The sequence below is a fragment of the Myodes glareolus genome, chromosome X (assembly GCF_982192425.1).
Source record: "Myodes glareolus chromosome X, mMyoGla1.1, whole genome shotgun sequence".
In the NCBI taxonomy this organism is placed as follows: domain Eukaryota; kingdom Metazoa; phylum Chordata; class Mammalia; order Rodentia; family Cricetidae; genus Myodes; species Myodes glareolus.
In genome coordinates, this window is record NC_142053.1 from 148,300,269 (window position 1) to 148,327,662 (window position 27,394).

At 61.4% G+C, this 27,394-nt stretch overlaps 6 protein-coding genes across 11 annotated transcripts; 2 read left to right on the forward strand and 4 right to left on the reverse strand.

Annotated features, from left to right (window-relative positions):
• Positions 1-1,692: 1,692 nt before the first annotated feature.
• On the reverse strand, positions 1,693-4,647 carry Crlf2 (cytokine receptor like factor 2). The gene is made up of 8 exons (XM_087903112.1): positions 4,517-4,647; positions 3,946-4,039; positions 3,676-3,836; positions 3,385-3,518; positions 2,849-3,002; positions 2,578-2,689; positions 2,299-2,383; positions 1,693-1,995 (listed from the first exon to the last, which is right to left on the reverse strand). The coding sequence occupies exons 1-8, from the start codon at positions 4,581-4,583 to the stop codon at positions 1,780-1,782; spliced, it is 1,023 nt and encodes a 340-aa protein (XP_087759238.1). The 5' UTR covers positions 4,584-4,647; the 3' UTR covers positions 1,693-1,779.
• A 1,690-nt stretch (positions 4,648-6,337) lies between these two features.
• Csf2ra (colony stimulating factor 2 receptor subunit alpha) lies at positions 6,338-10,141 on the forward strand. Of its 5 annotated transcripts, none has more exons than XM_087903106.1 (12): positions 6,342-6,477; positions 7,196-7,342; positions 7,513-7,813; positions 8,040-8,166; positions 8,256-8,385; positions 8,493-8,653; positions 8,898-9,031; positions 9,118-9,138; positions 9,244-9,379; positions 9,513-9,609; positions 9,844-9,925; positions 10,011-10,141. In XM_087903106.1, exons 3-12 carry the CDS (start codon positions 7,538-7,540, stop codon positions 10,035-10,037), a joined length of 1,191 nt encoding a protein of 396 aa, XP_087759232.1. In that variant the 5' UTR covers positions 6,342-6,477; positions 7,196-7,342; positions 7,513-7,537; the 3' UTR covers positions 10,038-10,141. The 5 variants fall into 5 exon arrangements, with proteins under 5 accessions (XP_087759230.1, XP_087759232.1, XP_087759231.1 ...); XM_087903105.1 differs by having other exon boundaries at positions 7,196-7,322; XM_087903108.1 differs by having other exon boundaries at positions 7,196-7,322; positions 7,673-7,949.
• On the reverse strand, positions 10,084-13,250 carry LOC148117553 (uncharacterized). Its single transcript, XM_087902579.1, has 3 exons — positions 12,444-13,250; positions 12,062-12,244; positions 10,084-11,231 (listed from the first exon to the last, which is right to left on the reverse strand). The coding sequence occupies exons 1-3, from the start codon at positions 13,248-13,250 to the stop codon at positions 10,944-10,946; spliced, it is 1,278 nt and encodes a 425-aa protein (XP_087758705.1). The 3' UTR covers positions 10,084-10,943.
• Positions 13,109-17,629, forward strand: Il3ra (interleukin 3 receptor subunit alpha). Of its 2 annotated transcripts, none has more exons than XM_087903109.1 (13): positions 13,109-13,198; positions 13,344-13,465; positions 13,718-13,836; positions 13,995-14,115; positions 14,195-14,327; positions 14,419-14,594; positions 14,794-14,912; positions 15,143-15,172; positions 15,256-15,367; positions 15,538-15,646; positions 15,754-15,826; positions 15,933-16,760; positions 17,054-17,629. In XM_087903109.1, the coding sequence occupies exons 2-12, from the start codon at positions 13,381-13,383 to the stop codon at positions 15,987-15,989; spliced, it is 1,134 nt and encodes a 377-aa protein (XP_087759235.1). In that variant the 5' UTR covers positions 13,109-13,198; positions 13,344-13,380; the 3' UTR covers positions 15,990-16,760; positions 17,054-17,629. The 2 variants fall into 2 exon arrangements, with proteins under 2 accessions (XP_087759235.1, XP_087759236.1); XM_087903110.1 differs by having other exon boundaries at positions 13,113-13,198; positions 13,315-13,465.
• Xg (Xg glycoprotein (Xg blood group)) lies at positions 16,366-20,385 on the reverse strand. Its single transcript, XM_087903124.1, has 9 exons — positions 20,179-20,385; positions 18,591-18,635; positions 18,152-18,175; positions 17,948-18,001; positions 17,631-17,717; positions 16,969-17,013; positions 16,833-16,865; positions 16,623-16,739; positions 16,366-16,465 (listed from the first exon to the last, which is right to left on the reverse strand). Exons 1-9 carry the CDS (start codon positions 20,237-20,239, stop codon positions 16,449-16,451), a joined length of 483 nt encoding a protein of 160 aa, XP_087759250.1. The 5' UTR covers positions 20,240-20,385; the 3' UTR covers positions 16,366-16,448.
• A 216-nt stretch (positions 20,386-20,601) lies between these two features.
• Positions 20,602-27,100, reverse strand: Cd99 (CD99 molecule (Xg blood group)). Its single transcript, XM_087903125.1, has 9 exons — positions 26,965-27,100; positions 26,266-26,292; positions 23,257-23,301; positions 22,983-23,021; positions 22,783-22,845; positions 22,164-22,208; positions 22,004-22,045; positions 21,723-21,839; positions 20,602-21,475 (listed from the first exon to the last, which is right to left on the reverse strand). Exons 1-9 carry the CDS (start codon positions 27,026-27,028, stop codon positions 21,459-21,461), a joined length of 459 nt encoding a protein of 152 aa, XP_087759251.1. The 5' UTR covers positions 27,029-27,100; the 3' UTR covers positions 20,602-21,458.
• Positions 27,101-27,394: the final 294 nt, after the last annotated feature.

The window sequence follows — 27,394 nt, forward strand, 5'->3', positions numbered from 1 at the left end:
CGGTGCTGAGTGCTAAGTTCTTAGTGCTGAGTTCTAGGTGCTGAGAGCCACGTGCTGAGTGCAAAGTGCTGAGTGCTGAGTGCTAGGTGCTAAGTGCTAAGTGCTGAGTGATAAATGCTGAGTGCTCGGTGCTGAGTGCTAAGGGCTGAGTGCTAAGTACTAAGTGCTAGGTGCTGAGTGCTAAGTGCTAAGTACTAAATGCTGAGTGCTAAGACCTTAGTGCTAAGTACTAAGTGCTAACTTCTAAGCTTAAGTGCTGAGTGCTAAGTGCTGAGGGCTAAGTGTTGAGTGCTGAGTGCTAAGAGCTGAGTGCTCAGTACTCAGTGCTGAGTGCTTGGTGCTAAGTGCTTAGTGCTGAGTGCTAGATGCTGAGAGCTAAGTGCTGAGTGCAAAGTGCTGAGTGCTCGGTGCTGTGTGCTAAGTGCTGAGTGCTAAGTTATGAGTGTTGAGTGCTAAATGCTGAGTCCTAAGAGCTGAGTGCTAAGTGCTGAGTGCTCGGTGCTGAGTGCTAGAGGCTGAGTGCTAAGTTCTGAGTGCTGGGTACTAAGTACTGAGTACTAAGTGCTGAGTACTGAGTACTAAGTGCTGAGTGCTGAATGCTAAGTGCTGAGTGTTGAGTGCTAACTGCTAGGTGCTGAAAGCTAAGTACTGAGTGCTATGTGCTAGGTGCTGATTGCGAAGTGCGGAGTGCTAAGTGCCCAGTGCTAGGTGCTGGAAGCTAAGTACTGAGTGCTATGTGCTAGGTGCTGAGTGGTAAGTGTGGAGTGCTAGTTTGGGTGTTTTTGCCTTTTAACGTACCGGAAGTTAGGTGGGAAACCGCCTAGCCTTCTGGGAGATGTATTTCTTCTGGGAGACCGGTCCACCCTCATGGAGGGGCCTAGTGTATGCAGCTGCCATGGCCGTTTCCGGTTTGCACCGGAAGTTAGGTGAAATTCTGCTGAGCCTTCTGGGAGATGTAGTTCACCGGGGAGTCCCGTCAATGGTTTCGTTGAGCCGGAGTCTGGTTGTACAGGTGGTTGGACTGAAACCTAATGACACCGGAAATGCGTCAGGGAGGGGCCGCGGGGCATGCTGGGAGATGTAGTTCTCCCAAGGAGACTCACACTGGCTCCTGTTTGGGACAGCACTAGTTTACACTGGGAATAGAAGACCTGTTTTAAGGCCGGAAGGGAGATGCCCTGGGGCAGCAGTGCACGCTGGGAGATGTAGTTTACTCAGGGAGGCCCGGATTGTGTCCCAGCTCCGGTCCCTGCCCAGCACTGGTTTATACTGGGAATCAGTAGGACGGGCTTGACCGCTGGAAGTAAGGTGTGCCGGGAGCCGCAATCCATGCCGGGAGATGTAGTTCAGCCCGGGAGACCCGCGCTGAATCTCAGGGATTCAGTCCCTGTCCAGCACTGGTTTATACTGTGAATCAGAAGGACATGTTGACCACCGGAAATGAGATGCCCTCCCCACCCGAGCCCGGAGCAGTACTGCATGCTGGGAGGTGTAGTTCTCCCTGGGAGACCCTCGCTGAGTCTCCTTGCTGCAGTTTGTCTCATCACTGGTTTATACTGGGAATCGGAAAAATGTCAATCATAGCCGGAAGTGAGGATTCTGGAGCCGTGGGGTATGCTGGGAAATGTAGTTCCTCCTGCGAGGAGTCAGGCTGGGCCTCAAAACCCCAGAGTGACGTCATAATCCATGAAATTCTTATTTGATGTTTTACTCGAATGCTTCCCTCTTCCCAGCATGCATGTGGCTCCCCTCCCATGGGCTCCTCCTTGCATCATGGGGTCACAGGGTCATGTAGGAGCCGCTGTCCATTACGAAGGTGGCCCCGCCCACCGTCACCAGGTCCCCGCCCCTCGGGCCCTGGCAGGAGAGCTTGGGAGACCCCTCTGCCGGGTTGGGCTCGGCCCCCTTCCCATGATGCTCCAGGACCAGTGCGACCTCGGCAGGATCAGTGGCTTCTGGCTTCGCGGGCGGAGTCACGTCCTGAGCGATCCAGGCCTGGGGCGGGGCCGGAAGTGAGGCTTAGGGAGGGGGTGAGGGGCGTGGTCGGGAGTGAGGGCGGAACTGAGAATGAGGGGCGTGGCCTGGTGTAAGGGGGCGGGGCCTGTTTAAGAAGCACTGAGCACTGAGCACTGAGCACCGAGTACTAAGTAGAGAGCACTGAGCACTGAGCAGCTGTTTAAAAATCGGGGCCTGGTTCACGGGTGGGGCCGGCAGTGATGGGCGGGGCCAGGAGTAGGGGCGGGGCAGGGAGGCAGGGGCGGGTCCTGGAGTGAGGGACAGGAAGTGGGCGGAAGGTACCTGGAAGTTCCCTCCGTGTCGCTCAAACAGACCCGGGAAGCCGCCCTTGGGGTCCGGGACCCAGGGCAGGAGGCCGCGCTTGACCCTGGGGGGCGGAGGCAGGGCAAGAAGTGACGTCATCGCTGGGACCGACGGTGATGTCATCGCCCGCTGGCTTGTGGCCTTGTCCCTTCGCAGACCCCGCCCTCTCCTTAGGGAGCAAGGCTATGGCCCCGCCCATTTATCCAAACCCCACCTGTCCCTCTAGGCCCCGCCCCCTTCCCCAGGCCCCGCCCCCACCTCTGCAGCCTCCACAGGGCCAGCAGCAGCAGCAGGGAAGTCACCAGGGTCACCAGGCCGCAGGCTACAGGGAGCTTCGGGAACCCGGAAGTGGGCGGGGCCTGGCAGGAGTCTGGGGGCGGAGCCTCAGCGTCACTTGATGGGGGCGGGGCCGTTCACCGGCGCCCTCTTCCCGGCCCCGCCCTCCAAGCCTTCGCCAACTGCGGGCACCGTCCCCATGCGGTCCCCAGCCGTGACGTCACCGCCCAGGACCTCGCCCCCGTGACGTCACCCGGCCTCCAGTGCGTCACGCGGCTCCAGTTGCTGGGCTGGGTGTCGCTGCCATAGAAAGCTTTCCGGGGGGACGCCCGGGCGCGGAAGTCCAGGCAGGAGCTGGGGTCGACCCCACCCACGGTGACGTTGCAGGAGGGCGCTGGGGCGGAGGCCTGCAGAGGCAGGGACAGGAAGTCGGGGGTGGCGGGGGACCCGGGTGACGTCATGCGAAGACGGACAGGAAGTCGGCGCTCAGGGCCCTGATGACGTCACCACTATTCCCCAATGCAGGCTGGGACATTGACGTCAGCCCTGTTGCATGCTGGGACCCGATGACGTCACCCCATCCCCCAAGGCGTGGCATTCTGGTGCATGCCGAGACGAGGACATCACCCTACGGGTTCCCTGTTGTATGCTGGGACAGTGATGTCACCCCGTCCTACCCCGTTACATGCTGGGACCCGATGACCTCACCCTACTGCTACCCCGGTGCATCCTGGGACCCGATGACGTCACCCCCTCCCTGGCTCACGCTGGGACGACATCACCACTCACCACCCATTCCGAGTCCCCAGGCCCACGGTGCTGGATGACGTAGTCGAGGTTGGGATGGGGGAGGGCGGGACACGTGACGCGGACGGCGTCCTCCAGCCACTGGAGAGCGATGTCGTCGGGCGGGCGGGGCTTCACTGTGGGGTGGGGAGAGAGAAGGCACTGCCAATCCTCAGTCCCCGGGGGCGGGGTCTCTTTGGGAGCGAGAACTGTCAATCATAATGGGTACCCAGGCCCCGCCCCCGACCTGTCATTTTAACAAACACAGGCCCCGCCTCCCGCCCTGTCACTCACGGAAGGCCGAGGCCAGCCCCTTCCGGTAGAACACAGACTCCGCCCCCCGGCGCACGTCAATCTCCAGGCTGCGCAGGCGGCGGGCCGGGAGGACGCAGCCGGAAGTGAGGCCGCCGGACAGGAAGTACCGGGGGCAGGGCCGCCGCGGCTCCCGGTTGTAGCTGCGGGGAGAGCGGGAGATCACGGGAGTCCGGGGCGGGGCCCTTGGGTGGGTGTGGCTGGAAAGGGGGCGTGGTCAGGGAGGGCGGGGCCACGGCCGCCGTCACGCACCGCCAAGTCAGGCTCAGGTTCGCCCCCGCGTGCTCCGCCGGGTCCCACGTGACCTCCACGTCCCGCAGGTCGCGGCAGACGACTGTGACGTCACCTGGGGGGGGCGCGGGATGGGGCTGACGTCAGCGACGGGGCGGAGCCATGCGGGGAGAGACCGAGCGCGCAGCGCAGCGCGGCACTGTCGATCTGTCAGTCTGGGGCCCGGGGGGCGGGACTTCCTGTCTCTAGTCTCCCGCGCCTGTCAATCTGGCCGCTAAGGGCTGGACGTTTTCTTCAAGGCCTCCTCAGTCTCCCGCGCCCGTCACTCTGAGTCCTGGGGGCGGAACTTCCCGTCTACGGCCTCCTCAGTCTCCCTCGCCCGTCACTCTGAGCCCTGGGGGCGGGACTTCCCCTCTACGACCTCCTTTGTCTCCCTCGCCTGTCACTCTAGATCCCGGGGGCGGGACTTCCGGTCCGCGTTCCTGCTTGGGCCCGATTCTATCCCGAAACCGGGAATCCCGCGTCTCTGCCCCCTCTGACGTCACCGCAACCCCCGGGCCCGGACCCCACGCGTGTCCGCGACCTTGCTCACCCGCGCTCTCCCGGATCCGGAGCTGCAGCATGAGGATGACGGCGATGGACGCGGCCGGGCCGGGCATGGCGGGGACCGAGCACCGAGCACCGCGAAGACTGAGCCCCCAGCACCGCGAGTACCGAGCACTAAGTACCTGGGTTACTAAGTACCGAGCACCTCAAAGACCGAGCACCGCGGGGACTAAGTACTGAGCACCAAGCACCTCGTGTAGTAAGCACAGAGCACCGCGGGACCAAGCACCCAACACCGCGGGGACCTAGAACCCAGCGCCGCCGGTACTGAGCACCTAGCACCCCAGGTACTAAGCACAGAGAGCCAAGGGTACTGAGCACCAAGCACCCTAGGTACTAAGCACCGAGCACCCAGCGGACTGAGCACCTAGCAACGCGGCGGGGACTGAGCTCGCTCGCCCCACCCGGCTCGGGCATTTTGGGGAAGTCGGGGAAGGAAGTGCGCGTACGCGGGGGCGATGGGGATCTGGGCCGAGTCAGCGATCGGGGGTCAGATATGGGGTGGGGGTGCTGGGTGATCCGGGTGCTGTGTGATCTGGGTGCTGAGTGCTCTGGGTGCTGGGTAATCCGAATGATAGGTCATTTGGGTGCTGGGTGATCCAGGTGCTGGGTGATCAGGGTGATGGGTGCTGGCTGATCTGGGTGCTGAGTGCTGGGTAATCCAGGTGCTGGGTGATCCGGGTTCTGGGTGCTTGCTGATCCAGGTGCTGGGTGATCTGGATGCTGGGTAATCTGGGTGCTGACTGATATGGGTGCTGGCTGACCTGGGTGCTTGCTGATCCAGGTGCTGGGTGATCTGGATGCTGGGTAATCTGGGTGCTGACTGATATGGGTGCTGGCTGACCTGGGTGCTTGCTGATCCAGGTGCTGGGTGATCCGGGTGCTGAGTAATGCAGGTGCTGGATGCTGGGTAATCCGGGTGCTGGCTGATCCCGGTGCTGCTTGATCTGGGTGCTAGGTGATCCAGGTGCTGGGTGATGCGGGTGCTGGGTGCTGGGTGATTCGGGTGCTGGGTGCTGGGTGATTCGGGTGCTGGGTGATCCAGGTGCTGGGTGATGCGGGTGCTGGGTGATGCAGGTGCTGGATGCTGAGTGATACAGGTGCTGGGTGATCCGGGTGCTGGGTGATGCAGGTGCTGGGTGCTGGCTGATCCGGGTGCTGGGTGCTGGGTGATCCAGGTGCTGGCTGATCCGGGTGCTGGGTGATGCGGGTGCTGGATGCTGGGTGATGAGAGGGTGTTGGGTGCTGACTGATCCAGGTGCTAGGTGATCCGGGTGCTGGGTGCTGGGTTCTGGGTTCTGGCTGGTTCAGGTGCTGACTGATCCGGGTGCTGGGTGATCCAGGTGCTGCTTAATCTGGGTGCTGGGTGATCCGGGTGCTGAGTGTTCCGGGTGCTGTGCTGAGTCCGCCCCCAGTGCATCAGGAGCAGCAAAGCATCCTGGGAAGGGGAATCCAGGACTCACGTCAGCCCTGCCCCCCCTTGATTGACAGGTGCTGCACCCATGACGTCATCCATGGTCGCAGGCTACGTGATGTTAGTGATTGACAGGAGGCGGGAAGTGCACCACAGCCACTTCCGGTCTGCACCAGCAATCCCAGCGATGACGTCATCCGGATCCACTGTCAATCACCCTGTATCTCCGCCTTTCCCCCGTCAATCACCTTTTTTCCCCGCCCACTTTCACTGTCATCCATCCTATGCCCTGCCCACTTCCAGTTTCCAGCTGTCCATCACCAGCCTGTCAATCACCCAGAGTCCCTCCCCTCTCCTCTTGTCCCTGCCCCTCACCACTGTCAATCACCCCATGCCCCGCCCACTTGCCATTTTCAGCTGTCAATCACCCCAAGGCGGATCCCTGCCCACTTCCCGTTTCCAGCTGTCTGACATCTGCCTGTCAATCACTCAGTTCCTCTCCCAGAATAGGAAGTGCAGTCAATGGCGACCGGGTAAGGAGAAGGGAGCTGGGGGGTGCTGGGTGCTGGGCTGAGTCCTCCCGGGTGCTGGGTGCTTGGCTGAGTCCTCCCGGGTGCTGGGCTGAGTCTTCCCTGGTGCTGGATGCTGGGCTGAGTTCTCCCGGGTACTGTGTTGAGTTTTCTTAGGTACTGGGTCCTAGAGTGAATCCTCTAAGTTGCTGAGTGTTGTGCTTAGTTGCTGGGTGCTGTGCAGAGTCCTCCTGGGTGCTTGGTGCTGGGCTGGCTGAGTCCTCCGAAGTGCTGGGCTGAGTCTTCTCGGGTGCTGGGTGCTGCGCTGAGTCCTCCCATCTTCTGGGTGCTGTGCTGAGTCCTCCTGGGGTGCTGAGTCTTCCTGTATCCCTGGCTGAGACCTCCCACATGCTAGGTTGAGTCCCCAGGTGCTGTGCTAAGTTCTCCCAGGTGCTGGGTTCTGTAATGAGTGATTCCTCTCTGGTGCTTGGCTGAGTCTTACTGAATCCTGGGTGCTGTCCTGACTCTTCTCAGGTGGTGGGTGCTGCGTGCTGGGCTAAGTCCTGTCTCCTGGGTGCTGTGCTGAGTACTTTTGGGGTGCTGAGGCTCCCTGGATCCTTGGCTGAGCCCTTCCAGGTGTTGTGCTGAGTCCTCCCGGGTGCTGGGTGCTGTGCTGAGTGACTCCTCCCTGGTGCTTGGCTGAGTCTTACTGAATCCTGGGTGCTGTCCTGACTCTTCTCAGGTGGTGGGTGCTGTGCTGAGTCCTCCCGGGTGCTGCGTGCTGGGCTGAGTCCTCCTGTGTCCTGGGTGCTGAGCTGAGTCCTCCCAGGGTGCTCAGTCTTCCTGGATTCTTGGCTGAGCCCTCCCAGGTGCTAGGTCGAGTCCCCAGGTGCTGTGCTGAGTCCTCCTGGGTGCTGGGTGCTGTGCTGAGTGACTCCTCCCTGGTGCTTGGCTGAGTTTTACTGAGTCCTTGGTGCTGGGCTGAGTACTCCCGTGTGCTGCGCTGAGTCCCCAGGTGACTGACAACTGACGCCATCCCCCTTCTGCCCTGACTGACAGGTGACCGCCCGGCCCCGCCCACCCCATGAGGCCCCGCCCCCAGCCGGCGGCCATGCTGCTCCTGCTGCTCTGCCCTGCCCTGGCCTTCACTTCCCCTTCCCTACCCACGAGGGCGGGACTTTGGGCTGACTCCACGCAGACGCTGCCCCGCCCCGTGCAGGAAGTCCCGCCCCCCGCCCTGAACCTGACCTTTGACCCTGGCACCTGGACGCTGACCTGGCTCTGCTCCGATGACGTCGCGGTGACGTCATGCTCCGCGAACCAAACCCTGCACGGGAGGCTGAGGAAGCAAAAGATGAAGGTGACATCATCTCCTTGGGGTGCTCTTGGGGATCCCCAATGATGACGTCATCTGTACCCTGGAGTCGGGGATTTCCGATGACGCCACGCCCCATCTGGAGCTTTGGGGATTCCCGATGACATCATTCATACGCATGGTGGGGTTTTCCGATGATGTTATCCGAGGATGATGTCACTCGTCCCCGCAGAGGGGCGGGGTCTCTAATGACGTCATCTCCCGCCCCCAGAATCCCAGCGGGTGCCGCTGCAAGTTCAACCCCCTGACCCTGCACCTCGGGGTCACCCTGAAGGTCACCGCCACCCTCGCCGAGGGCAATGTCACCATCAGCGAGAGGCTGGACTACGAAGTTCCTGGTGCGGGGGCGGGGCTTCCGGTGGGGGGGGGGCGGCTAAGGGAACTGTCAATCACCCCTCCATGACGTCACCCGCCCCCTTCTCCCCAGGCCCCCTGGGGTCCGAGGCCGTCAACATCTCCTGCGAGATTCATGACGCGGCCGCCATGACATGCGCCTGGGGGGCGGGGCCCGCGGCGCCTCCGGACACGCGCTACTTCCTGGTCCTGCGCGACGCAGCGTGAGTGAGCCCCCCACCTGGGGTGACGTCATACGCGGAGGGGGGCAGGGGGCGGAGCCGTGCACGGGCCGGGGGAGGGTGACGTCACCCCTCCGTTCCCCCCCCAGGGGCCGCCAGCTGCCCGGATGCCCCGGTGGCCCCGCCCCTGCCGGCTGCAGCCTCCACAACCTCACGGGTCTCCCGCGCCAGCTGCACGTGACCGTGGCCGGATCCAGCCGGTTCGGGGCCATCCGGCCCTACGACCTCATCCTGAACACCAAGGCCATCGGTGGGTGGGCGGGCGACGTCACCGCCGGGGGGCGGGGCTTCCTACCTGGGGCCCAAGTTAGCTGTGAGTGACGGGTGAGGGGGCGGGACTTCCTGTTTGTCTCTGAATTAGGCTTTGACTGACAGTGGATGGGTGGGTGGGACTTCCTGTTTGGGGCCCGAGTTAGCGCTGACTGCCGGGTGAGGGGGCGGGACTTCCTGCCCGAGGGCTGGCCCCGCCCCCTGACCGCTGGCCCCGCCCCCAGAGCGCCTGTCTCCGCCCCTCAACATCACCGGCAGCTGCAACGCCTCGCACTGCGCTGTCTCCTGGGCGCCGCCGCGGACCTGGGCCGACATGGGCTTCAACGACTTCCGCTACGAGCTCGACCTGCGCCACGCAGTGCGTGCACCCCCCCCAGGGGGCGGGAATTCCTGCCAGTCTGGGGGTGGGACAACCTGACCCCACTTCCTGTTTCCGCCCCCCAGGACACAAACCCTGACGCCATGGTGAGCCAACCCCGCGGTGACCCCCCGCCCCCTGCCCAACCCTGAATACAAGAAGTCCCGCCCCCGTCTGACCCCGGAAGTCCCACCCCTGATTGCCCCCCCCAGGTCACCATCTCCAGCCGCCCCGAGAACCGGTACGAGTTCCCCAGCCCGGAGCCGCGAGTGGGTCACAGGGTCAGGATCCGCGTGGGCGACGTGCGCAGCCAGCGGTGGAGCGTGTGGAGCCCGCCTGTGTGGTTCGGTGCGTCCCGCACGTTCCTGTGCAATCCCAGGCCCCACTTCCGGCCTTCCCAGTTAAGCCCCGCCCTCCCCGACGAGCTCCGCCCCCTCCAGCCTAAGCTCCGCCCCTTCCAGTCTAAGCCCCGCCCCCACAGGCGATGCCAGACCCGCCATCCCCCGCCTACCCATCTACGTCATTGCTGCGGCCGCAACCCTAATCTGCGCCCTGGTCCTGGCTCTCGTCTGGAAGAGGTGAGTGAGCGCTGCCCTGAACAGAGATGGCTGCCACAGCTTCAAGGTGGCCGCTCTGACCCAACATGGCTTTCCCAGCCTAACATAGTCGGCTCTGGCCCCAAATTGGTTGCCCTTACCAAACATGGCCTCTACGGCCTCAGATTATCTGACCTAACCAAAGATGGCTGCTATGGCTTCAAGGTGGCCGCCCTGACTTAACATGGCCACCGCGACACCTCCACCCCCCCCCAGGTTCCTTGGGCGCCGCCGCCTCCTCCCCCGCATCCCTGAGATCCCGGACAAAGTCAGCGACAACGCCCTGGTCAACTCCGAGGTCAGAGGTCACAGAGATGGGGCGGGGCCAGGGGTGTCCACAACCCTGTGACCCCCTCTGACCTCACCCCGACCCCTCTTCGCAGATGCTCAGGAAGGACCTGGCCGGTTAGGAAGCCCCGCCCCCGCCGACCCGGAAGCGAACGGGACCCAGAGATGTTTACGTTTCCTCCTATTTTTTTTTTTTATTAAAAAATAAACCTGAGCCTGGCACTGACGTCCGCGTCACGTGGGACATCACCTGTCAATCTCCCGGGGGAGGCGGGACTTCCTGAGTCACTGCCGAGGCCCCTCTCCCTGCTCTGAAAAACTAGAACAAGGACGAGGTGTCCATGATGTCATCGACTGGGGCTCCGCCCCTTGAGCTGTCAATCACAACATCCTTGGTGTGATGTCACCGTGCACGGCCGTCCTCCCGAGAGTCCGCCCCCTGGACTGTCAATCACCATGACCCGGTGACATCACCACCGCTTTGCCCATACACAGCAGGCACGCCATGACGTCACAGTCTCATACCCTGGGGGCCTGGGCCGCACACATCACGTGACCTGTCAGCCGCCTGAGCGGCTCTGGGGCGGGGCCCTGCCGTCCCCGTGACATCACCTAAGGGGGCGTCGCCCACCACCGTGCACCCTGCTCAGAAAAGGCAGGAGAGGTCGATGACGTCACAGGTTGGGGCTCCGCCCCTTGGCTGTCAATCAATCACCACTACCCTGGTATGAACTTCAGCCGGCATCCCCGCCCTCTCTGCTGTCAATCACACACTTCGCATGGTGACACGGCTGAGTGCTGGGTGCTGAATGCTGAGTCCTCCATGCAGGATGCTGACAGCAGAGTGCTGGGTACTGGGTCCACCTTGCTGGGTGCTGTGTCCTCCATGCAGGATGTTGGGTGATGGCTGCTGAGTCTTGGTGTAAGATGCTAGGTATTGAGTCCTCCGTGAAAAATGCCGGGTGCTCGGTGCAGAGTCATACATGCACGGTGCTGGGTACTAGGTGCTTAGTCCTCCACGCAGAATACTAAGTGCTTGATGCTGAGTCCTCTGTGCAGGATGCTGGGTACTCAGTCCTCCTTGCAGACGCTGAGTGCTGGGTGCTGAATCCTCCACGCAAAATACTGAGTGCTTGGTGCTGAGTCCTCTGTGCAGGATGCTGAGTGCAGGGTGCTGGATGCTTAGTCCTCCATGCATGATGCTGGGTGCTGCGTGCTGAGTACTCTGTGCTGGGTGCTGAGTCCTCCATGCAGGATGCTGACTGCTGGGTGCTGAGTCCTCCGTGCAGGGTGCTAAGCCCCTTCTCTCCTCCCCCCTGCAAGTTACAATGGTTACTTTGACCTTGCAGATGCCCTGGATGACCCCCGTGAGTGTGGTCCTGGGTGTTGGGAACTTAGTACTCGGGGTGCTGGGTGCTCAGTACTCAGTTTCCGCCGCTCTGTACTCGGGGTGCTGCGTGCTAAGAACTTGAGGAGTTCAGTGCTTGGTGATCAGTTCTCGGTGGTCAGTGCTTTGTTCTCAGTGCTCAGTACTCGGTGCTCCGTACTCAGTACTCGGAGCTCAGTGCTCTGTACTCAGTGCACAGTACTCGGTACTCAGTGCTCAGAACTCAGTTCGTGATGCTCAGTACCCCAGGTGCTCAGTTCTTGGTACTCAGTGTTTGGAATGGTGGGTGCAATGTACACGGGGTGCTCAGTGCTTGGTGCTCTGGGCTCTGTACCGTCAGTGCTCGGTGCTCAGTACTCAGTACCCCAGTTGTTCAGTGCTGGGTACTCAGTGCTCACTACCCGGCGTGCTCGAAGCTAAGTCCTCTTTCCCCCCAGATCCGACCTTGAAGCCCAGTGGGGGTGAGTGATGCCATTCGGGGGCCCTGGGGGCGGGGAGGTGAGGGTGCTGAACGCTAAGTCCCCTCAGGTGCTACGCTGAGTCCTCCCTCCACATGGGTGCTGTGCTGAGTCCCGTGAGCTGTGCTGAGTTCTCCTCTGGGTACTGTGCTGAGCCCTCCTTGGGCGCTGTGCTGAGTCCTCCTGCCCTGTGGGTGCTATGCTCAGTCCTTTCCTGGGTGCTGTGCTGCGTCTCCTGAGTGCTGAGTCCTCCCGGGTGCTGTGCTGAGTCCCTGGGTGCTGCACTGAGTCCTTCCTTTACCTTGGCACTGTGTTGCATCCTTCCCCGAGTGCTGTGCTCCGTCCCTGGGGGCAACGCTGAGTCCTCCCATGCACTGTGCTGTGTTCTCCTCTGGGTGCTGTGCTGAGTCCTCCTGCCCTGTGGGTGCTGTGTCCTCCGTGCAGGGTGCTGAGTACTGGGTGCTGCAAACCGCAGGGGGGGAACCTGAATAACAGAAACGCGGCTCTCACGGAAGTCCCGCCCTCGGCTCCATGATTGACGCGAGACCCGTGCGAGGCTCCTGTGTGTCCCGCTCTCCGGCCGTCATTGACGGTCCCCCGGAAGTCCCGCCCTCGCCGCTTGGCTGACGCTCCCGCTAAGACCCCGTCCCCGCCGCCCTGACCCCCGCGGCCCCTCCGCTCACCCCCGCGGCGGGAGTAGGGGAAGCCGAGTCACGGTTCCGCGCCCACCGCTCACGAGCCGGCCCCGGGGAGGCCCGGGAACTTCCGGCGGAGGCGGGATCGGCGCGGCTGTCCGTCAACCGCCACTTCCGGTCCGGACACGGAACCCGGGAAAAACGAACGGGGGCCGAGATACTGATCGGCTCGGCGACCGCACTCCGAGCCGCTGACGTCACCCGACGGGACCCGCGCTCCCGGCAGGCCCCGTCCCCCACCCCGCTGACGTCACACGGCAGGACCCCCGCTCCCGGCAGGCCCCGCGGCCCCGTCCCCGACCCCGCTGACGTCACCCGGCAGGACCCCCGCTCCCCGCAGGCCCCGCCCCCCACCCCGCTGACGTCCCCGGCAGGACCCCCGCTCCCGGCAGGCCCCGCGGCCCCGTCCCCCACCCCGCTGACGTCACCGTCAGGACCCCCGCTCCCGGCAGGCCCCGCGGCCCCGTCCCCCACTCCGCTGACGTCACCCGGCAGGACCCCCGCTCCCGGCAGGCCCCGCGGCCCCGTCCCCCACCCCGCTGACGTCACCCGGCAGGACCCCCGCCCCCGGCAGGCCCCACCCACGTCCGGCTCAGGAAGTTGCTCAACCCCAGGAGCCGAGCGGGAGCCGAGGGAGCCGCGCAGGACTCGGCGAGAGCTGGGGGCCGTGACCCGCGACCCCCGTGACCCTCGCGACCCCCGTGACCCTCGCGACCCCCGTGACCCTCGCCCTCTGCTGTCAGGTGCGTGCTCTCCCGGGAGCCCTCGCGGCGGGCGGGGCGGCGATGACGTCATCGCGGCCTTGGTGGTGACGTCACACAGAGGGTCTCCCCCCCCCACCTCCCCACTCCCTTTTCAGCCTCCGGTCTGCGCGCCCCTTCCCCACAGGACCCGTGCGGCCTGTCCCATCCGGTCCGATCCGGTCATGGCCGCCCCGTGGCGGCTGCTGCTGTTGCTGTTGCTGCTGCTCACGCTGGCGCCCCAGGCCTGCGCGCTGACGTCAGAGCCAGGTAGGTGACATCATTCGACAGCGCCCTGCTCTGTCCGTCAAGGTCGGGACCTGCCCTCCCTCCTGGACTCACTTCCGGCCTTCAGCCCCGCCCCTCAAGCAGAGCTGTCAATCACGGGTCAGGAGGACCCGCAGCCTTCACTCAGGAGGGGGGCGGGACCTCCGGTGACATTTGGGGGCTTTGAGGGGTCCCCGGTGTCGTCACCGGCCCTCCAGCGGCTGCCACTCATGGCCCCGGCCCCGCCCACCTCAGCCCCACGTTTCTGGAACCTGCGCCTGGAGCCCAACGAGCTGCGCCTGTCCTGGGAAGGCGACGTCACTTCCGGTTCCCGCCAGGTCCACTGCCAGAAGGGGACGAACTCCCCGGTGCGGGTGAGTGGGCGGGGCCCGCCTGTCCGTCAAAGTACAGCCCCGCCCCACGACTGCCCGTCACCTCTGCCATGACAACCCCCACGGGCATCCTGTCACTCAAAGCCGGGCCCCGCCCACGGGCATCCTGTCACTCAAAGCCGGGCCCCGCCCCCCCACAGGCCCCGCGACGCCGCCCGTACTGCACATTTGCATCGCTGTCGCTGTGTCACGTGACCAACTTCTCCGTCTTCCTGGAAGAGGACCCGGGCTCGGCAGCCTGGATCCAGTTCCCCGAGTCAGGTGACCTCTCCGTGACCTCCCAGGCCCCGCCCCCACCCCGTGACGTCACAGACCCTGACCCCCAGACCCCCTCCCCCAGACACCGACCGAGCCTCGGCCGCCACTGACCTGCACTGCTGGGTGCATGACGTGGACGTGATGACGTGTCGCTGGGGGCGGGGCCCGGGGGCGGACGAACACGCACGATACCGGATGTGGTGGCGGGACGCAGCGTGAGTGGGCGGGGCCTCCCTGGTGACTGTGGCGCGTGGGCGGGGCCAGGGCAGACGGTGAGTGACGTTGCTTTCCTTCCCCCTCCGCCAGGTTGGGGAGGGACCGCGACCGCGAATGTGCGCACTATGACGTCACGGATGCCCAGGGTGCGCACCTGGGCTGCAGGGTGGACCTCGCGGCGCTGCTGCCCACCCATCACGTGACCGTGACGGTGACCGGGGGCGGGGCCTCCTGCAGCGACATCTCTGTGGATCTGCAGCGCGTGGGTGAGCGCCGGCTGTGTGCGTGTGCGTGGGTGAGCGCCGGCTGTGTGCGTGTGCGTGGCTGAGCGCCTGCTGTGTGCAGGTGACCGCCTCCTGTGTACATGTGAACGTGTTAGTGCCGGCTGTGTGCCTGTGCGTGGGTGAGCGCCTGCTGTGTACGTGTGCGCACGTGTTAGCGCCGGCTGTGTGCATCTGTGTGCAGAGGTCCTGACGCCTCCCGTGCTGGCCGCCGTGTGCAACGGGAGCGAGGAGGCGCGCCTGCGCTGGGAGATGCGGAGCCACTTCTACCGTAGCTTCCAGTATGAGTTGCAGATCAACAAGGTGCCGGGTGCTGCGCTGAGTCCTCCCTGCTGCTGTGCTGAGTTCTCCCCCGGGTGCTGTGCTGAGTCCTCCCCTCCAGTACCCGGGTGCTGCGCTGAGTCCTCCCCTCCCCGGGGTGCTGCACTGAGTCCTCCCTAGATGCTGAGCTGAGTCCTCCCGAGTGCTAGGGGCTAGGTGCTGGGTGCTCAGTACTTCGGGGCGCTCATGCCAAGTCCCCTTCCCTCCCATAGTCTTCGCACTCAAAGCCTGACAGAGAGCAGGTGAGCGTGGCCTACCCAGGGCGGTGACATCATTACCTACCCCACCCCTTGGTGACGTCACACCCCCACCCCCCGCCCTGCAGACCTCCGAGAGCCACTTCCGGGCTCTGATCCCCGGCTCCGCCTCCTTCCGGGTCCGGGCGAAGCCAATGGCAGAAGCGCAGTTCAGTGACTGGAGCCACGCAGTGCGGCTGGGTGAGGCCCCGCCCCTCCCCGGCAACGTCATCGCCCCTAGGCCCCGCCCCCGCCATTGCCCATCACCCCCATATCACGATGGGCGGGATTGGGGGGTCACTTCCGGTTCCCGGCCTGGGCGGCACCCGCGAGACCCCTGACGCCACCGCCCACCCTCTGACCCCATGCAGACTGCGCGCCCGCCGCTGCCGAGAGGAAGCACGTGACTGTCATGGCCGCGGCGCTGGCCGCGCTGGGGGCGGGGCTGCTGGTGCTGGGGACGCTGCTGCTCTGCCGGAGGTGACGTCACGGGGGCAGGGACCCGGGCGTGTGACGTCATAAAAGGCAGGGATGGCCGCCTCGGCTCGGAGGCCCCGCCCACGACGACGTCACTTCCCGCCCCCCAGGCCCCTGAGGACGAAGCTGTTCCCGCCTATCCCACGAGTGAAGGACCCAGGGGCCGGGCCGGACTCGGCCACGGTGAGGGGCGTGGCTATCGGTGGGAGGGGCGGGTGGGGCCTCGGGATGACGGACAGGCGAGGGAGGGGGCGTGGCCTCTCACCCCGGGCCCGGCACCCTCGCGCAGGTCATGTGGACGGCGGTGCCTGAGGACCCGGATGTGACGCACGTGACCGAGGCCTGAGGCCCCACCCCCTCCGGCTGTCCATCACCAGCAATAAAGCCCAAGGGGATTCTGGAAAAAGACGGGAGTCCGAATCTCGGCTGTCAATCTCGGCCTGGGGGGGCGGGCGCTTCCGGTCCGGCCTGTCAATCACGGCCTGCGGTCACCAGGGAAGTTGCTGCTGTCCATCACTGAGGCAGAGGCAGGAACTTCCAGGTGCTTCTGCCAGTCATCCCCTAGGAGGCGGGCTCTTCTGTCGCCATAGTGACAGCTCCCTGTCACTCAATCACGCCCCCTCCTCCTCCCCTGTAGTCACCCAGGGCACTTCCTGTGCAGACACCAGCTCGCCCGCGAAGCGGCAGGAATGAATGAATGAATGAATGAATGAAAGAATGAGTGAGTTAGCGAACGAGCCCATCCTTTATTCACGACCCGGTCAGGGAGGCAGGAGATGTCATCGTTGCGCCGAGGGTGACGCCATCAGATGGTCTCGGGGTCTGTGCGGGAGGAGAGAGAACAGGAAGTCCCACCCGCGACCCGGGAAGCCCCACCCCCTCACTTCCGTCCCACCACCGCCCCTCTCGTCCTTCACAAGTAAAGAGCGAGGGGAACAAATAGAGGAGGATGTTGAGGGACAAGAAGGGGCGGGCTCACCGCTGCGCCTCAGGCATCCACGCCGCTGCCCGGACCGGAAGTAGCTGACGCCGGCGCCTACGAGCGCCACCACGACCACGGAGACAATCGGGGAGACGATGCGGGCAACAGTGTTTCCTGCCGGGGGCGGGACCGGGAGTGAGTGATGGAGGGGTCAGGTGGGGGTCGTGACCCCCGACCTGAGCTGGGGGGGGGTCTCTGTGTACTCACCCTGGGCACCGTCGTTCACCGGGGCATGGCCGCCTGCGAGAGGGGGGAGGCAATGAGTCAAGGTGGGGACGGCGGGAGGTGGGAAGATTGGGTGGTGGACCGGAAGTCCCGCCCCCACGAGGCCCCACATTCTCACCGTGGGTGTTCTCGTGGCCGCCATGGCCGCCGTAGCCTCCACTTCCTGTAGAGGACAAAAACAGAACAGACTACATTTCTCACAGTATTTTGTCAGGGACCGGAAGTGGCTGTCTAAGAAGACTCCATCTCCCATAGTTCCCTGGTGCTGTGACCGGAAGTGACCCTGACAGATGACAGAGACAATGACAGGACTACAACTCCCAGAGTCCTTTGTGTCTGTGACCGGGAATGGCTAAGACTCCATCTCCCAGCATTCCCTGGTGCCGTGACCAGAAGTGACCCCGACAGATGACAGAGGTGCTAGAAATCACAGAACTACATCTCCCACAGTCCTTTGTGGCAGAGACGAGGCGTGGGTCTCCACAACTACATTTCCCAGCATTCCCAGCGAATGTGAATGGACTTCCTGTCTGAAGGCATGAGAAACATGACTAAGAAGCCCCACCCGTGGCCTCACCGTCACGCCCCTCATTTGCATACATGAATAATCAGTCCCCGCCCCCTCTAGGCACACAGCAGGGAGGTGCTGGATACACTTGTGCTTCATTTGAATAAATCTGAATACATTTGAATACTCGCCCATTCACGCTGCCCTGAGGTCCCCCTCACATTTGCATAGCCCCGCATACGATTTGAATAAATTTGCATACATGACCTCACCTCCGAAGCCATTGGTGTCGCTGGGCTGGGGGCGGGGCTGGGGGTGTGGAGGTGGCTGAGGGCGGGGCCTGGGTGGGGGGTAGATGCCTGTGGGACAGAGAGCACTTGGTGGAGCCCCAATGGAGGACTCAGCCCAGCACCCATGGAGGACTCAGCGCAGCACTCGGAGAAGGACGCAACACAGTGCCAACGGAAAGGAAGGACTCAGTGCAGCACCCAGGGACTCAGCACAGCACCCGGGAGGACTCAACAGAGCACTCAGGAGATGTAGCACAGCACCCAGGAAAGGACTCAGCACAGCACCCACACGACTTTACCTCCACCATGTGGGTCCGACGGCAACGGGTCCACTGGGAGCTTCGGGTAGAGACCTGAAGGAGGGAGGACTCAGCACAGCATCCACGGGGTGGAAGGACTCAGCACAGCACTCACTGGGTGGAAGGACTCAGCACAGAACCCTTTGGGACTTAGTGTTCAGCACCCTCGCCCCCGCCCCCAGGGCCCCGGATGGTATCACTCACCCCCACTGGGCTTCGAGGTCGGATCTGGGGGGAAAGAGTACTTAGCATCGAGCACTCGGGGTAGTGAGCACTGAGCACCAAGAACTGAGCAACTGGGGTACTGAGAACCGAGCACTAGTACCCAGCACTGAGGGTACTGAGCACTGAACTTTGAGCACCAAGCACTGAGCAACCCGGGTACTTAGCATCCACCACCCCAAGCACTGAGTACCAAGAACTGAGCACCTGGAGTACTGAGCAAAGTGCACTGAGCACTGAGTACCAAACACTGAGTACTGAGCATCTAGCAACGAGTACTGAGCACTGAGCAACGAGCACCAACACTGAGTTCCCCAAGTACTTTGCACCCAACACCCCAAGCACCGAGTCCAGAACACCGAGCACCTACTACTGAGCACCCACCAAGTACTAAGTCGCCAGCACCCAGCACCGCAATCACCTGGTTCGTCCAGGGCGTCTGCGAGGTCAAAGTCACCATCATCACCTGTGGGGGGGCAGGGGTCTCATGACGTCATTGGACCACAGCCTGTCAATCATCCTGACTGGGTCACAGAGGACTCAGCACCCAGCACCCAGCATCTGCAAGGACTCAGCAACGAGCACCATGCACTCAGTATACTTCACGGAGGACTCAGCACCAAGCACTAAGCACTCAGCATCCTGAATGGAGGATTCAGCACCTAGCACCCCACACCCCGGACCCAGCAAGAGGACTCAGCACCCAGCACCCTGCACAGAGGACTCAGCACTCAGCACGCAGCATCTGCAAGGACTCAGCAACGAGCACCATGCACTCAGTATACTTCACGGAGGACTCAGCACTCAGCACTCAGCATCCAGCACGGAGGAATCATCACCCAGCACTCTGCATCCTGCACAGAGTACTCAGCAACCAGCACCCACCACTCTGCATCCAGCACAGAGGACACAGCACTCAGCACCCAGCACTCAGCATACTTCACAAAGGACTCAGCACCAACACTTAGCACTCAGCAGCCTGAATGGTGAACTCAGCACTCAGTACCCAGCACCCAGCACCCTGCATGGAGGACTCAGCACCAAGCACTCAGAACTCAGCATCCTCAACGGAAGACTCAGCACCTAGCACCCCGCACACAGCAGGGAGGACTCAGCACCCAGCACTCAGCATCCTGCATGGAGGACTCAGAAACCAGCACTCAGCATTCTAAATGGAGGACTCAGCACCCAGCACCCAGAATCCAGCACTTAGCATCTACAAGGACTCAGCACCCAGCTCTCAGCATTCTGCATGGATGACGCAGCACCCAGCACCTAGCACTCAGCATCTGCTCAGGGGACTCAGGACCTAGCACCCAGCACTCAGCATACTTTATGGAGTACTCAGCACCAAGCACTCAGAGCTCAGCATCTGCCAGGACTCAGCACCAAGTATTCAGCACTCAGCACCCTGCATTGAGGACTCAGAACCAAGCACTCAGCACTCAGCGTCCTCAACGGAAGACTCAGCACCTAGCATCCCGCACCCCGGACCCAGCATGGAGGACTCAGCACCCTGCACTCAGCACCTAGCTTGCCTGTGACTCAATTTCCCCGGAGGCAACCAAGCCTTAGCCCCCGCCCGGGCCTGCCTAGGAATCCGCCCCGAACAGGATCAACTGGTTCCCTTGGTGCCAGGGCTGGCGCCGCCCGTCCGCCCCTTCAGAATAAAAGTCCCCACAGCCCCCCCGCCCCCCACCCACGCTCGTCTTTGTTTATGTGGAATTAACGACTTTTATTTTGCACCCAGGCGGGGGACTCACCGCAGCACCCAGCACGGAGGACTCAGCATAGCACCCGGGCGGAGGACTCAGCAAAGCACCCATCACGGAGGACTCAGCATTGCACCCGGGCGGACGATTCAGCGCAGCACCCAGGAAAAGGACTCAGCACAGCACCCGGAGGAGAAAACACAACACAGTACCCAGCAGGGAGGCCTCAGCGCAGCACCCAGGAGAAGACTCAGCGCAGCACCCCCGAAACCCGCCGTGCCCTCGGCCCCCGCTCACCGCGCACGCGCATCCCCGCCATCGCCAGCGCCAGGAGCAGCAGCGGCCACGGCGCCTCCATCTTCGTCCCGGGAGGGAAACTGAGGCCCGGGCGGCGGCGTGACGTCACGGGGGCGGGCGGGGCCTCCTCGGGGTGTGTGAGTGCTGGGACTCGGTGATCCCGGTCGGACCGGTTCGGTTCGCCCCAGGATGCCGCGGGCCGGGGGAAGGGAGGGCCGTGACGTCAGCGCCCGGCGGGGCCCCGCCCACCGCGGAGACAGCAGCAGGATTTGAACTCCGGTCCCGGGTTTTTTTTTTTTTGAAAATTTTAAAAGTTCTTTTGTTCCAGCTTGCAGCTGCGTCAGGGGGATGACCGCCAGTGCGCGCGTTTGACGTCCCCGGGTCCCGCCCACCCGCCCCGTGATTGACAGGCGGACGCCAGGGTTTGGGGGTCAAAGCAGCAGTGTTTATTAGGATGGCAGCGCCTGGGGGACTTCCAGGTGGGGCAGGCGGTGACTTCAGCATCACCGGGGGTCACGCAGGGGTCAGGCACTCGGCAGGGTCTCTGGGGGACAGGAGGGGGCGGGCAGGTGACATCAGAGGGCCCAGGGTCCAGCCTGGGCTAAGGGCGCCAAAGTTAGGAAGAAAATTTTCTAAGGAAAAAAAAGTTAAATTTCTGGAGAAAACATTTTTTAGAAAAATAAATTTGGAAAGTTTTAGAAATTTTATCTTTTATTTTATTGTATTTGAGAGAAAATATTTTTTTTTTAATTTTTTGGGAGAAAAAAACTTCCCGAAAATATACAAAAATAATTAGAAAAAAATTAAAATATTTAGAAAAATTAATTTAAAAAAATTAATAATTTGGCATTTTTCCTTTTCTGTTCCCTTCCCTCTCTGTCCCAAGTGTCCTTGGTTGTGGCCAGGGCAGCCACTTTTGCATATGCAAATGAGCCTATAAACACCCTTGGTGATTGGCCAAGGAGACAGCTTTTGGCTGAGGCTAGCCCTCAGGTAGCCTGGGCTAAGATTGATGCTTAAGGCGGCAGAAACGGGGAGAAAGGGAGGGGGAGGCAGCCTGGGCTACGCCTTGAGCGAGCGCATGCGAGCGTCCTGGTCTATCCTGACCGTCCAGCTGGATGGCCGGCTGAGGGGCTAGCCTGGGCTAGGACACACGACTGAGTCAGCCTGGGCTACGTCCTTCATGTTGAGGCAACTCCGCTCCAGCCTGTGCTATGGTGTGTCCCGGCGGCCGCGTAGGAGTTCGGTGGGGGTAGCGATGACGCCATCCCTGGGGCCCCCTAGACGGGGGCGGAACCTGGGAACAGGAAGTGACATCAGAGGCAGGGTGAAGATGGACAGGGCAAGGTGAATGGAGAAAAGCAGGAAGTCCCGCCTCCCTGGGGGATGATTGACAGCTAGGGCACAGGAAAGCGGGAAGTCCTGCCCACAACAGGGCGGTGATTGACACACTGGGACGAGGGGGACAGGAAGTCCTGCCCCTTCCTGGGGACGATTGATAGAAAGAGAAGGGAGGGAAAGCAGGATGTCCCGCCCCTGCTCACCGTGCTCCCGGAAGCACAGCTTCTTCTTCTGGTAGGCGATGAAGGTGGAGGCGGCGCTGGCGATGGCGGCCACCGCGGCCCCGATGAGGCCGGGGACCAGGCCCTGAGGGGTGGGATCTGCGGGTGTGGGGTGCTGTGCTGAGTTCTACCCTCCCCGGGGTGCTGTACTAAGTACTTCTCTCCCCTGGGGACTGCGCTGAGTCATCCCGGGTACTGCACTGAGTACTTCTCTCCCCTGGGTGCTGCACTGAGTACTCCCGGGTGCTGTGCTCAGTCCTCACCATCTGCCTTGGGCTCCTCAGCACGGGGTCCTTTGCCACCACCTGGGGGGGGGAAACAGTGACGTCAGAGAGCAGGGCGGGGCGAGGACAACGTCACTGAAAGGCAGAGCAATGACATCACCGTGGGCGGGGCTGTGACGTCACAGGGGCGGGGCCTCACCTTTGCCCCCAGCCGCATCTTCCAGGTCAGTGATGGAGAAGTCGCCTGGGGTGAGAATTCCATAAATTAGCACGGCTCGGATCATTTGCATAAATTAGCATGGGGTGGAGGTCCTCATTTGCATAAAGCGACCAGCATTTACATACCACAGGGCTCATTAGCATGCGGTGGCGTGATTGGCTGCCTCAGAGTCCGATTAGCATGAGGGGAAATTAGCACAGAATTAGCATACACACTCAGCTGGGGGCAGCGACAGGAACCGGATGGAACCGGTCGCGCACAGGGAGCTCGTTAGCATCCATCTGCATAAATCACCACAGCGCTGGGCCCAGAGCCCTCATTAGCATCCTCATTAGCATACATCTGCATGCCCCGAACCCTTCCCAATTAATTGTTAGCATAGATTCACATGCAATCCTGTGTGATAGAAGCTCATTTGCATGAATTAGCATCCCAGCAATCCACCGAAAGGGAGCTCATTAGCATGCATTTGCATACACACGTCAACCTTGCTCCTAGGCATAAATCAGCATATTGGCTCACAAGGAGAAAAGGGAGCCACCACCATGCTGGCCCCGCCCCTCATTAGCATAGCTCTGCATGGCCCCGCCCCACTCACCTCCCGAGGGCCGAGCTTCCCGATCTGGTTTGGGCCTCGGCCGGGGTGGGGGAGGGGCGGGGTCTGCGGGGAGAGGGACAGATTTTACCCAGGATGCCCCGGGGCACACACGGGGTCTCTCCCTCCGGCCCCTGTGCCGCCACAGACCCCGCCCCCGTCCACTTCCGGTTCCTGCGGGGGGGGGGAAGGGTGGGGCTCACCGTCTCCGCCCAGGGCCTCGCTCAGGTCCAGGTCTCCACCTGTGTGGGGAGAGGGTGTCGGGCTAGCCTCGGCAAACGGGGAGTAGGGGAGGGGCTAGCCTCGGCAAAAGGGGAGTAGGGGAGGGGCTAGCCTCGGCAAAAGGGAAGCGGGGGAGGGGCCAGCCTCAGATAACTGCAAGCAAGGCCAGGGGCAAGCTGGGCTACCCTGGGCAAATCCTAGGGCCTGGAGGCAGAGGCTACTGCCACTGCCTCAGTTTCCCCCCCACGACCTCACCCGACGGCTGCGGCTTCCTGGGCGGGGACATCGGCTTCTTCGGCTCTGGGGGAAAATAGGGGGAAAAAATCGATTTAATTGTGGGAATCGGAGCTGAAAATTACTTTCTCCTCCCCCAAACCTGCACGGAGGACTCAGCACACAGCACCCACAATTCTGAACAGAGGACTCTGCACTCACCACCCAGCCCTGCATGGAAGACCCAATACCTAGCATCCAATATGGAGGACTCAGCACCCAGCACTAAGCGCTCTACATGGAGGACTTAGCACCCAGCGCCCAGCACTCAGCACCCGGCACAGAGGACTCAGCACCCATCACTCAGCACTTAGTACTTAGCACTGTAGCTTAGCACTCAGCACCTAGCACTTGGCACTCAGTACTCAAGGTTAGCACTTAGCACTCAGTACCTAGCACTCAGCATTTAGCACTCAGCACCAAACACTCAGCACTCAGCACTGAGCACTTAAGCTTAGCACTTAGCACTCAGTACCAAACACTCAGCACTGAGCACTTAGCACTGTATCTTAGCACTCAACACGTAGCACTCAGCACTTAGCACTCTGCACTCAGCACCTAGCACTCAGCACTAAACACTCAGGACCTAGCACTTAGCACTCAGCACTTAGCACTTAGTACTAAGCACCTAGCACATAGCACTCAGCACGCAACACTTAGCACTCAGCACCGAGCACTTAGTACTTAGCACTCAGCACCGAGCACTTAGCACTCAGCATTTCGCATTGTAGCCTAGCACCGAGCACTTAGCACCAAACACTCAGAACTCATCACTTAGCACGGTTCACTTAGCACTTAGTGCTTAGCACTCAGCACTTAGTACATTTCACTTAGCACTTAGCACCTAGCACTCACGGGTAGCACTTAGCACTCAGTACTTAGCACTAAGTACTTAGCACTCAGCACTTAGCACTAAACACGTTTCACTTTGCACACAACACTTAGCACTCAGCACTTAGTGCTTAGTACTTAGAACTGTAGCTTAGCACTTAGTATTCAGCACCAAACACTCAGCACTCAGCACTGAGCACTTAGGACTCAGCACCTAGCACTTAAGCTTAGCACTCACCACTTAGCACTATAGCATAGCACTTAGCACTCAGCACTATAGCTTAGCACTCAGCACCAAGCACTCAGCACCCTGCACAGAAGACTCAGCATCCAGCACTCAGTATGCTGCACCCTGCACGAAGGACTCAGCACCCATCACTCAGAATTCTATTCGGAGGACTCAGCACACAGCACCCAGTATCCTGCATGGAGGACTCAGCACCTAGCACTCTGCATGGAGGACTTAACACATAGCATTCAGGACCCAGCAGTCATTTTCATGCACGGAAGACTCAGCACCCAGCACTCAGAACCCAGCATTTTTCACGTAGACTCAGCACCCAGCATTCAGCACTCTGCATGAAGGACTTAGCACACAGCATCCAGCACTCAGCATCCTCCACGGACGTCTCAGAACCCAGCACCCAGCAGCCTGCCCAGGATCCTGCATTGAGGACTCAGCACTCAGCACCCAGCATCGAGCAAGGAGGACTCAACACTCAGTACCCAGGACCCTTCAAGGAGGACTCAGCACCCAGCATCCTGCACGGAGGACTCAGCACCCAGCACAGAGGACTCAGCACCCAGCAATCAGCATCCTGCACAGAGGACTCTGCATTCAGCACCTAGCACCCTGCACAGAGTATTAAGCACCCAGCACTCAGGGTTCTGCACGGAGGACTCAGCACCCAGCACTCAGCATCCAGCAAGGAGGACTCAGCACCCAGCACAGAGAACTCAGCACCCAGTACCTAGGATCCTCCAAGGAAGACTTAGCACCCAGCACTCAGCATCCAGCAAAGAGGACTCAGCACCCAGCACCCTGCACTAACCATTCTGCACAGAGGACTAAGCACCCAGCACTCAGCATCCTGAACAGAAGACTCTGCACTCAGCACTCAGCACGGAGGACTCAGCACCCTGCACTCAGCATCCTTAACAACGGACTGAGCACACAGCAGCCAACACCCTGCATGGAGGACTCAGCACCCAGCACTCAGCATCCAGCAAGGAGGACTCAGCACCCAGCACCCTGCACTCACCATTCTACACGGAGGACTCAGCACTCAGCATTAAACACCCAGCATCCTTCATGGATGACTCAGCACCCAGCATTCAGCACCCAGTACCCTCCAATGAGGACTCAGCACTCAGCACCCAGCATTTTTCACGGAGGACCCAGCACCCAGCACCAAGGATATTGTACACAGGACTAAGCACCTAGCACCCAGCACTCAGCATCTTGCACGAGGTACTCAGCACACATCACTTAGCATCCTGCAAGGAGGACTCAGCACTCAGCACCCTGCACAGAGGACTCAGCACACGGCACCCAGCACTCTGCATCGTATAAGGAGGACTCAGCACCCAGTACATAGGATCCTCCAAGGAAGACACTGCACCCAGCACTCAGCATCCTGCACGGAGGACTCAGCACCCAGCACTCAGCACCGTGCATGTAGGACTCTGCACCGAACACCTAGCATCCAGCACCTAGCATCTTACACCGAAGACTCAGCACCCAGCACGGAGGACTCTGCACCCAGCACTCAGAAACTTGCATGGAAGACTCAGCACCCAGCACGCAGAATCTTGGACTTAGGACTCAGAACACAGCACCCAGCACTCAGCATCATGCACACGGAAGACTCAGCACTCAGCACCTCTCATCCTACAAGGAGGACTCAGCACCCTGCACGGGGGACTCAGCTCCAAGCACTCCATTCCGGGAACCAAATCTTCCGAGAAAGATGAATTCAAATAAATGAATAAAAATTTCCGTTCCCCCCACCCTAAAAATTTGGTTTTTTTCATTCATTTTATTTCATTTTAAATTTTTTTAATTTTTCAATTAGATTGCTTTATTAAATTTAATCATTTAATTCAATTATTATTTTTTTAAGATTGATAATTTATCCTGTTTTGTCCGGCCCCACTCACCGTCGAGCGCGTCCGAGAGGTCGAAATCTGGAAACACAATAAAAATAAATAAATAAACATAAAATTAATTAATTAAAAAACTGAAAATTTCAAATTTTACAATTTCTTAAAAAGTTTTTCCACTTAGGGCCAGGACCGCACCCGGTCTGAGTCACCCACGCGTGTCACGTGACCCCGCCCCGGGGGGAATCCCCGGCCCCACCCCTGCCTGCCCCGCCCTCTGGGAAATCCCCGGCCTCTGCCCCCCAGGTTTGTTGATTGACTACAGGATAACGGATGGGATAACGGGGTTCAGATCGGGAGGGGACGTCAGTGCTGAGGCCGGGGAGTCACGTTGGGCAGGGGGTGGGCGTGGCGCGCAGGATGATGGGAGCCGCACCCTACTCAGCCCCGGGCCGCGCCCCGAAAAGCTGTCAAAAACAATTCCAAATATTTAAAAACCAACCAAAAAAAAAAAAAAACCCATCAAAACCGGAAAACGAGTCCCGGCGGCGGGAACGAAAATTCCCAGCGCGCCCCGCGCGACCCGGCAGCTGCGGCTGGGGATTGACGGCGGTGGCTTTGGCGCGAACTCCTCCGCGCCCGCCGCGGACCAGCTCGCGAAACCCGACCGACCCGGGACGCCGCCGCGACCCCCGGAACCCACCGGACCCGTGACCCCCCACCCCGCCGTGACCCCCGACCCCTGACCCCGCTCACCCTGGGCCCGGCAGAGGCCTCCGAGCAGCGCGAAAGCGACGAGGAGCGGGAGCGCGGGAGCCATGACCGCTGGCCGTGATTGATGGTCGGGGGGCGGGACTTCCGGGAGGGAGGAGGGGCGGGGCGGAGGGAAGGGACCGGGCCACCGCGCCGACCACGCCTGGCGATGCGCGGAGTTAACGATTTCCACCCAACTAGTTATCCTGCCCCGTGATAGATGGAACTACATTTCCCAGAGTGCTCTGCGGCCGTGAGAGGAAGCGGCCGGGCTCTCTACCGGAAGTGTGCTCTCCGTCCCGTTCGGAGCTCCCTGGTTTCAGAGGCCCCAGGCCGGGCTCGCGACACTCCGGTCACAGAAACGACATTTCCCAGGGAGCTCTGCGGCCGGGCGCGTCCTTGCCGCCTTGTTTGTCGTTCCCTGGCTGCTGAG

Coding starts and splice junctions, on each gene's coding strand:
- Crlf2 (XM_087903112.1), bottom strand. CDS start 4,583: ATGCCCGGCCCGGCCGCGTCCATCGCCGTCATCCTCATGCTGCAGCTC. Junction 2,690..2,848: donor CGTGACGCACTGGAGGCCGG/GTGACGTCACGG, acceptor CTCCGCCCCCAG/ACTCCTGCCAGGCCCCGCCC. Junction 2,384..2,577: donor GCCCTGTGGAGGCTGCAGAG/GTGGGGGCGGGG, acceptor TCCGCCCCCCAG/GGTCAAGCGCGGCCTCCTGC.
- Csf2ra (XM_087903104.1), top strand. CDS start 7,538: ATGAGGCCCCGCCCCCAGCCGGCGGCCATGCTGCTCCTGCTGCTCTGC. Junction 9,139..9,243: donor ACACAAACCCTGACGCCATG/GTGAGCCAACCC, acceptor TGCCCCCCCCAG/GTCACCATCTCCAGCCGCCC. Junction 9,926..10,010: donor ACGCCCTGGTCAACTCCGAG/GTCAGAGGTCAC, acceptor CCCTCTTCGCAG/ATGCTCAGGAAGGACCTGGC.
- LOC148117553 (XM_087902579.1), bottom strand. CDS start 13,250: ATGACGTCATCGCCGCCCCGCCCGCCGCGAGGGCTCCCGGGAGAGCAC. Junction 12,245..12,443: donor CCCCTACTCCCGCCGCGGGG/GTGAGCGGAGGG, acceptor TCTGTTATTCAG/GTTCCCCCCCTGCGGTTTGC. Junction 11,232..12,061: donor GGATGCAACACAGTGCCAAG/GTAAAGGAAGGA, acceptor TGTAACTTGCAG/GGGGGAGGAGAGAAGGGGCT.
- Il3ra (XM_087903109.1), top strand. CDS start 13,381: ATGGCCGCCCCGTGGCGGCTGCTGCTGTTGCTGTTGCTGCTGCTCACG. Junction 14,328..14,418: donor ATGTGGTGGCGGGACGCAGC/GTGAGTGGGCGG, acceptor CCCCTCCGCCAG/GTTGGGGAGGGACCGCGACC. Junction 15,827..15,932: donor CCGGGCCGGACTCGGCCACG/GTGAGGGGCGTG, acceptor ACCCTCGCGCAG/GTCATGTGGACGGCGGTGCC.
- Xg (XM_087903124.1), bottom strand. CDS start 20,239: ATGGAGGCGCCGTGGCCGCTGCTGCTCCTGGCGCTGGCGATGGCGGGG. Junction 18,636..20,178: donor GGCGGGGATGCGCGTGCGCG/GTGAGCGGGGGC, acceptor GCCCCCCCACAG/GTGATGATGGTGACTTTGAC. Junction 17,014..17,630: donor CGACACCAATGGCTTCGGAG/GTGAGGTCATGT, acceptor TGTCCTCTACAG/GAAGTGGAGGCTACGGCGGC.
- Cd99 (XM_087903125.1), bottom strand. CDS start 27,028: ATGGCTCCCGCGCTCCCGCTCCTCGTCGCTTTCGCGCTGCTCGGAGGC. Junction 22,846..22,982: donor CGAGGCCCTGGGCGGAGACG/GTGAGCCCCACC, acceptor CTCTCCCCGCAG/ACCCCGCCCCTCCCCCACCC. Junction 21,840..22,003: donor TGAGGAGCCCAAGGCAGATG/GTGAGGACTGAG, acceptor CCACACCCGCAG/ATCCCACCCCTCAGGGCCTG.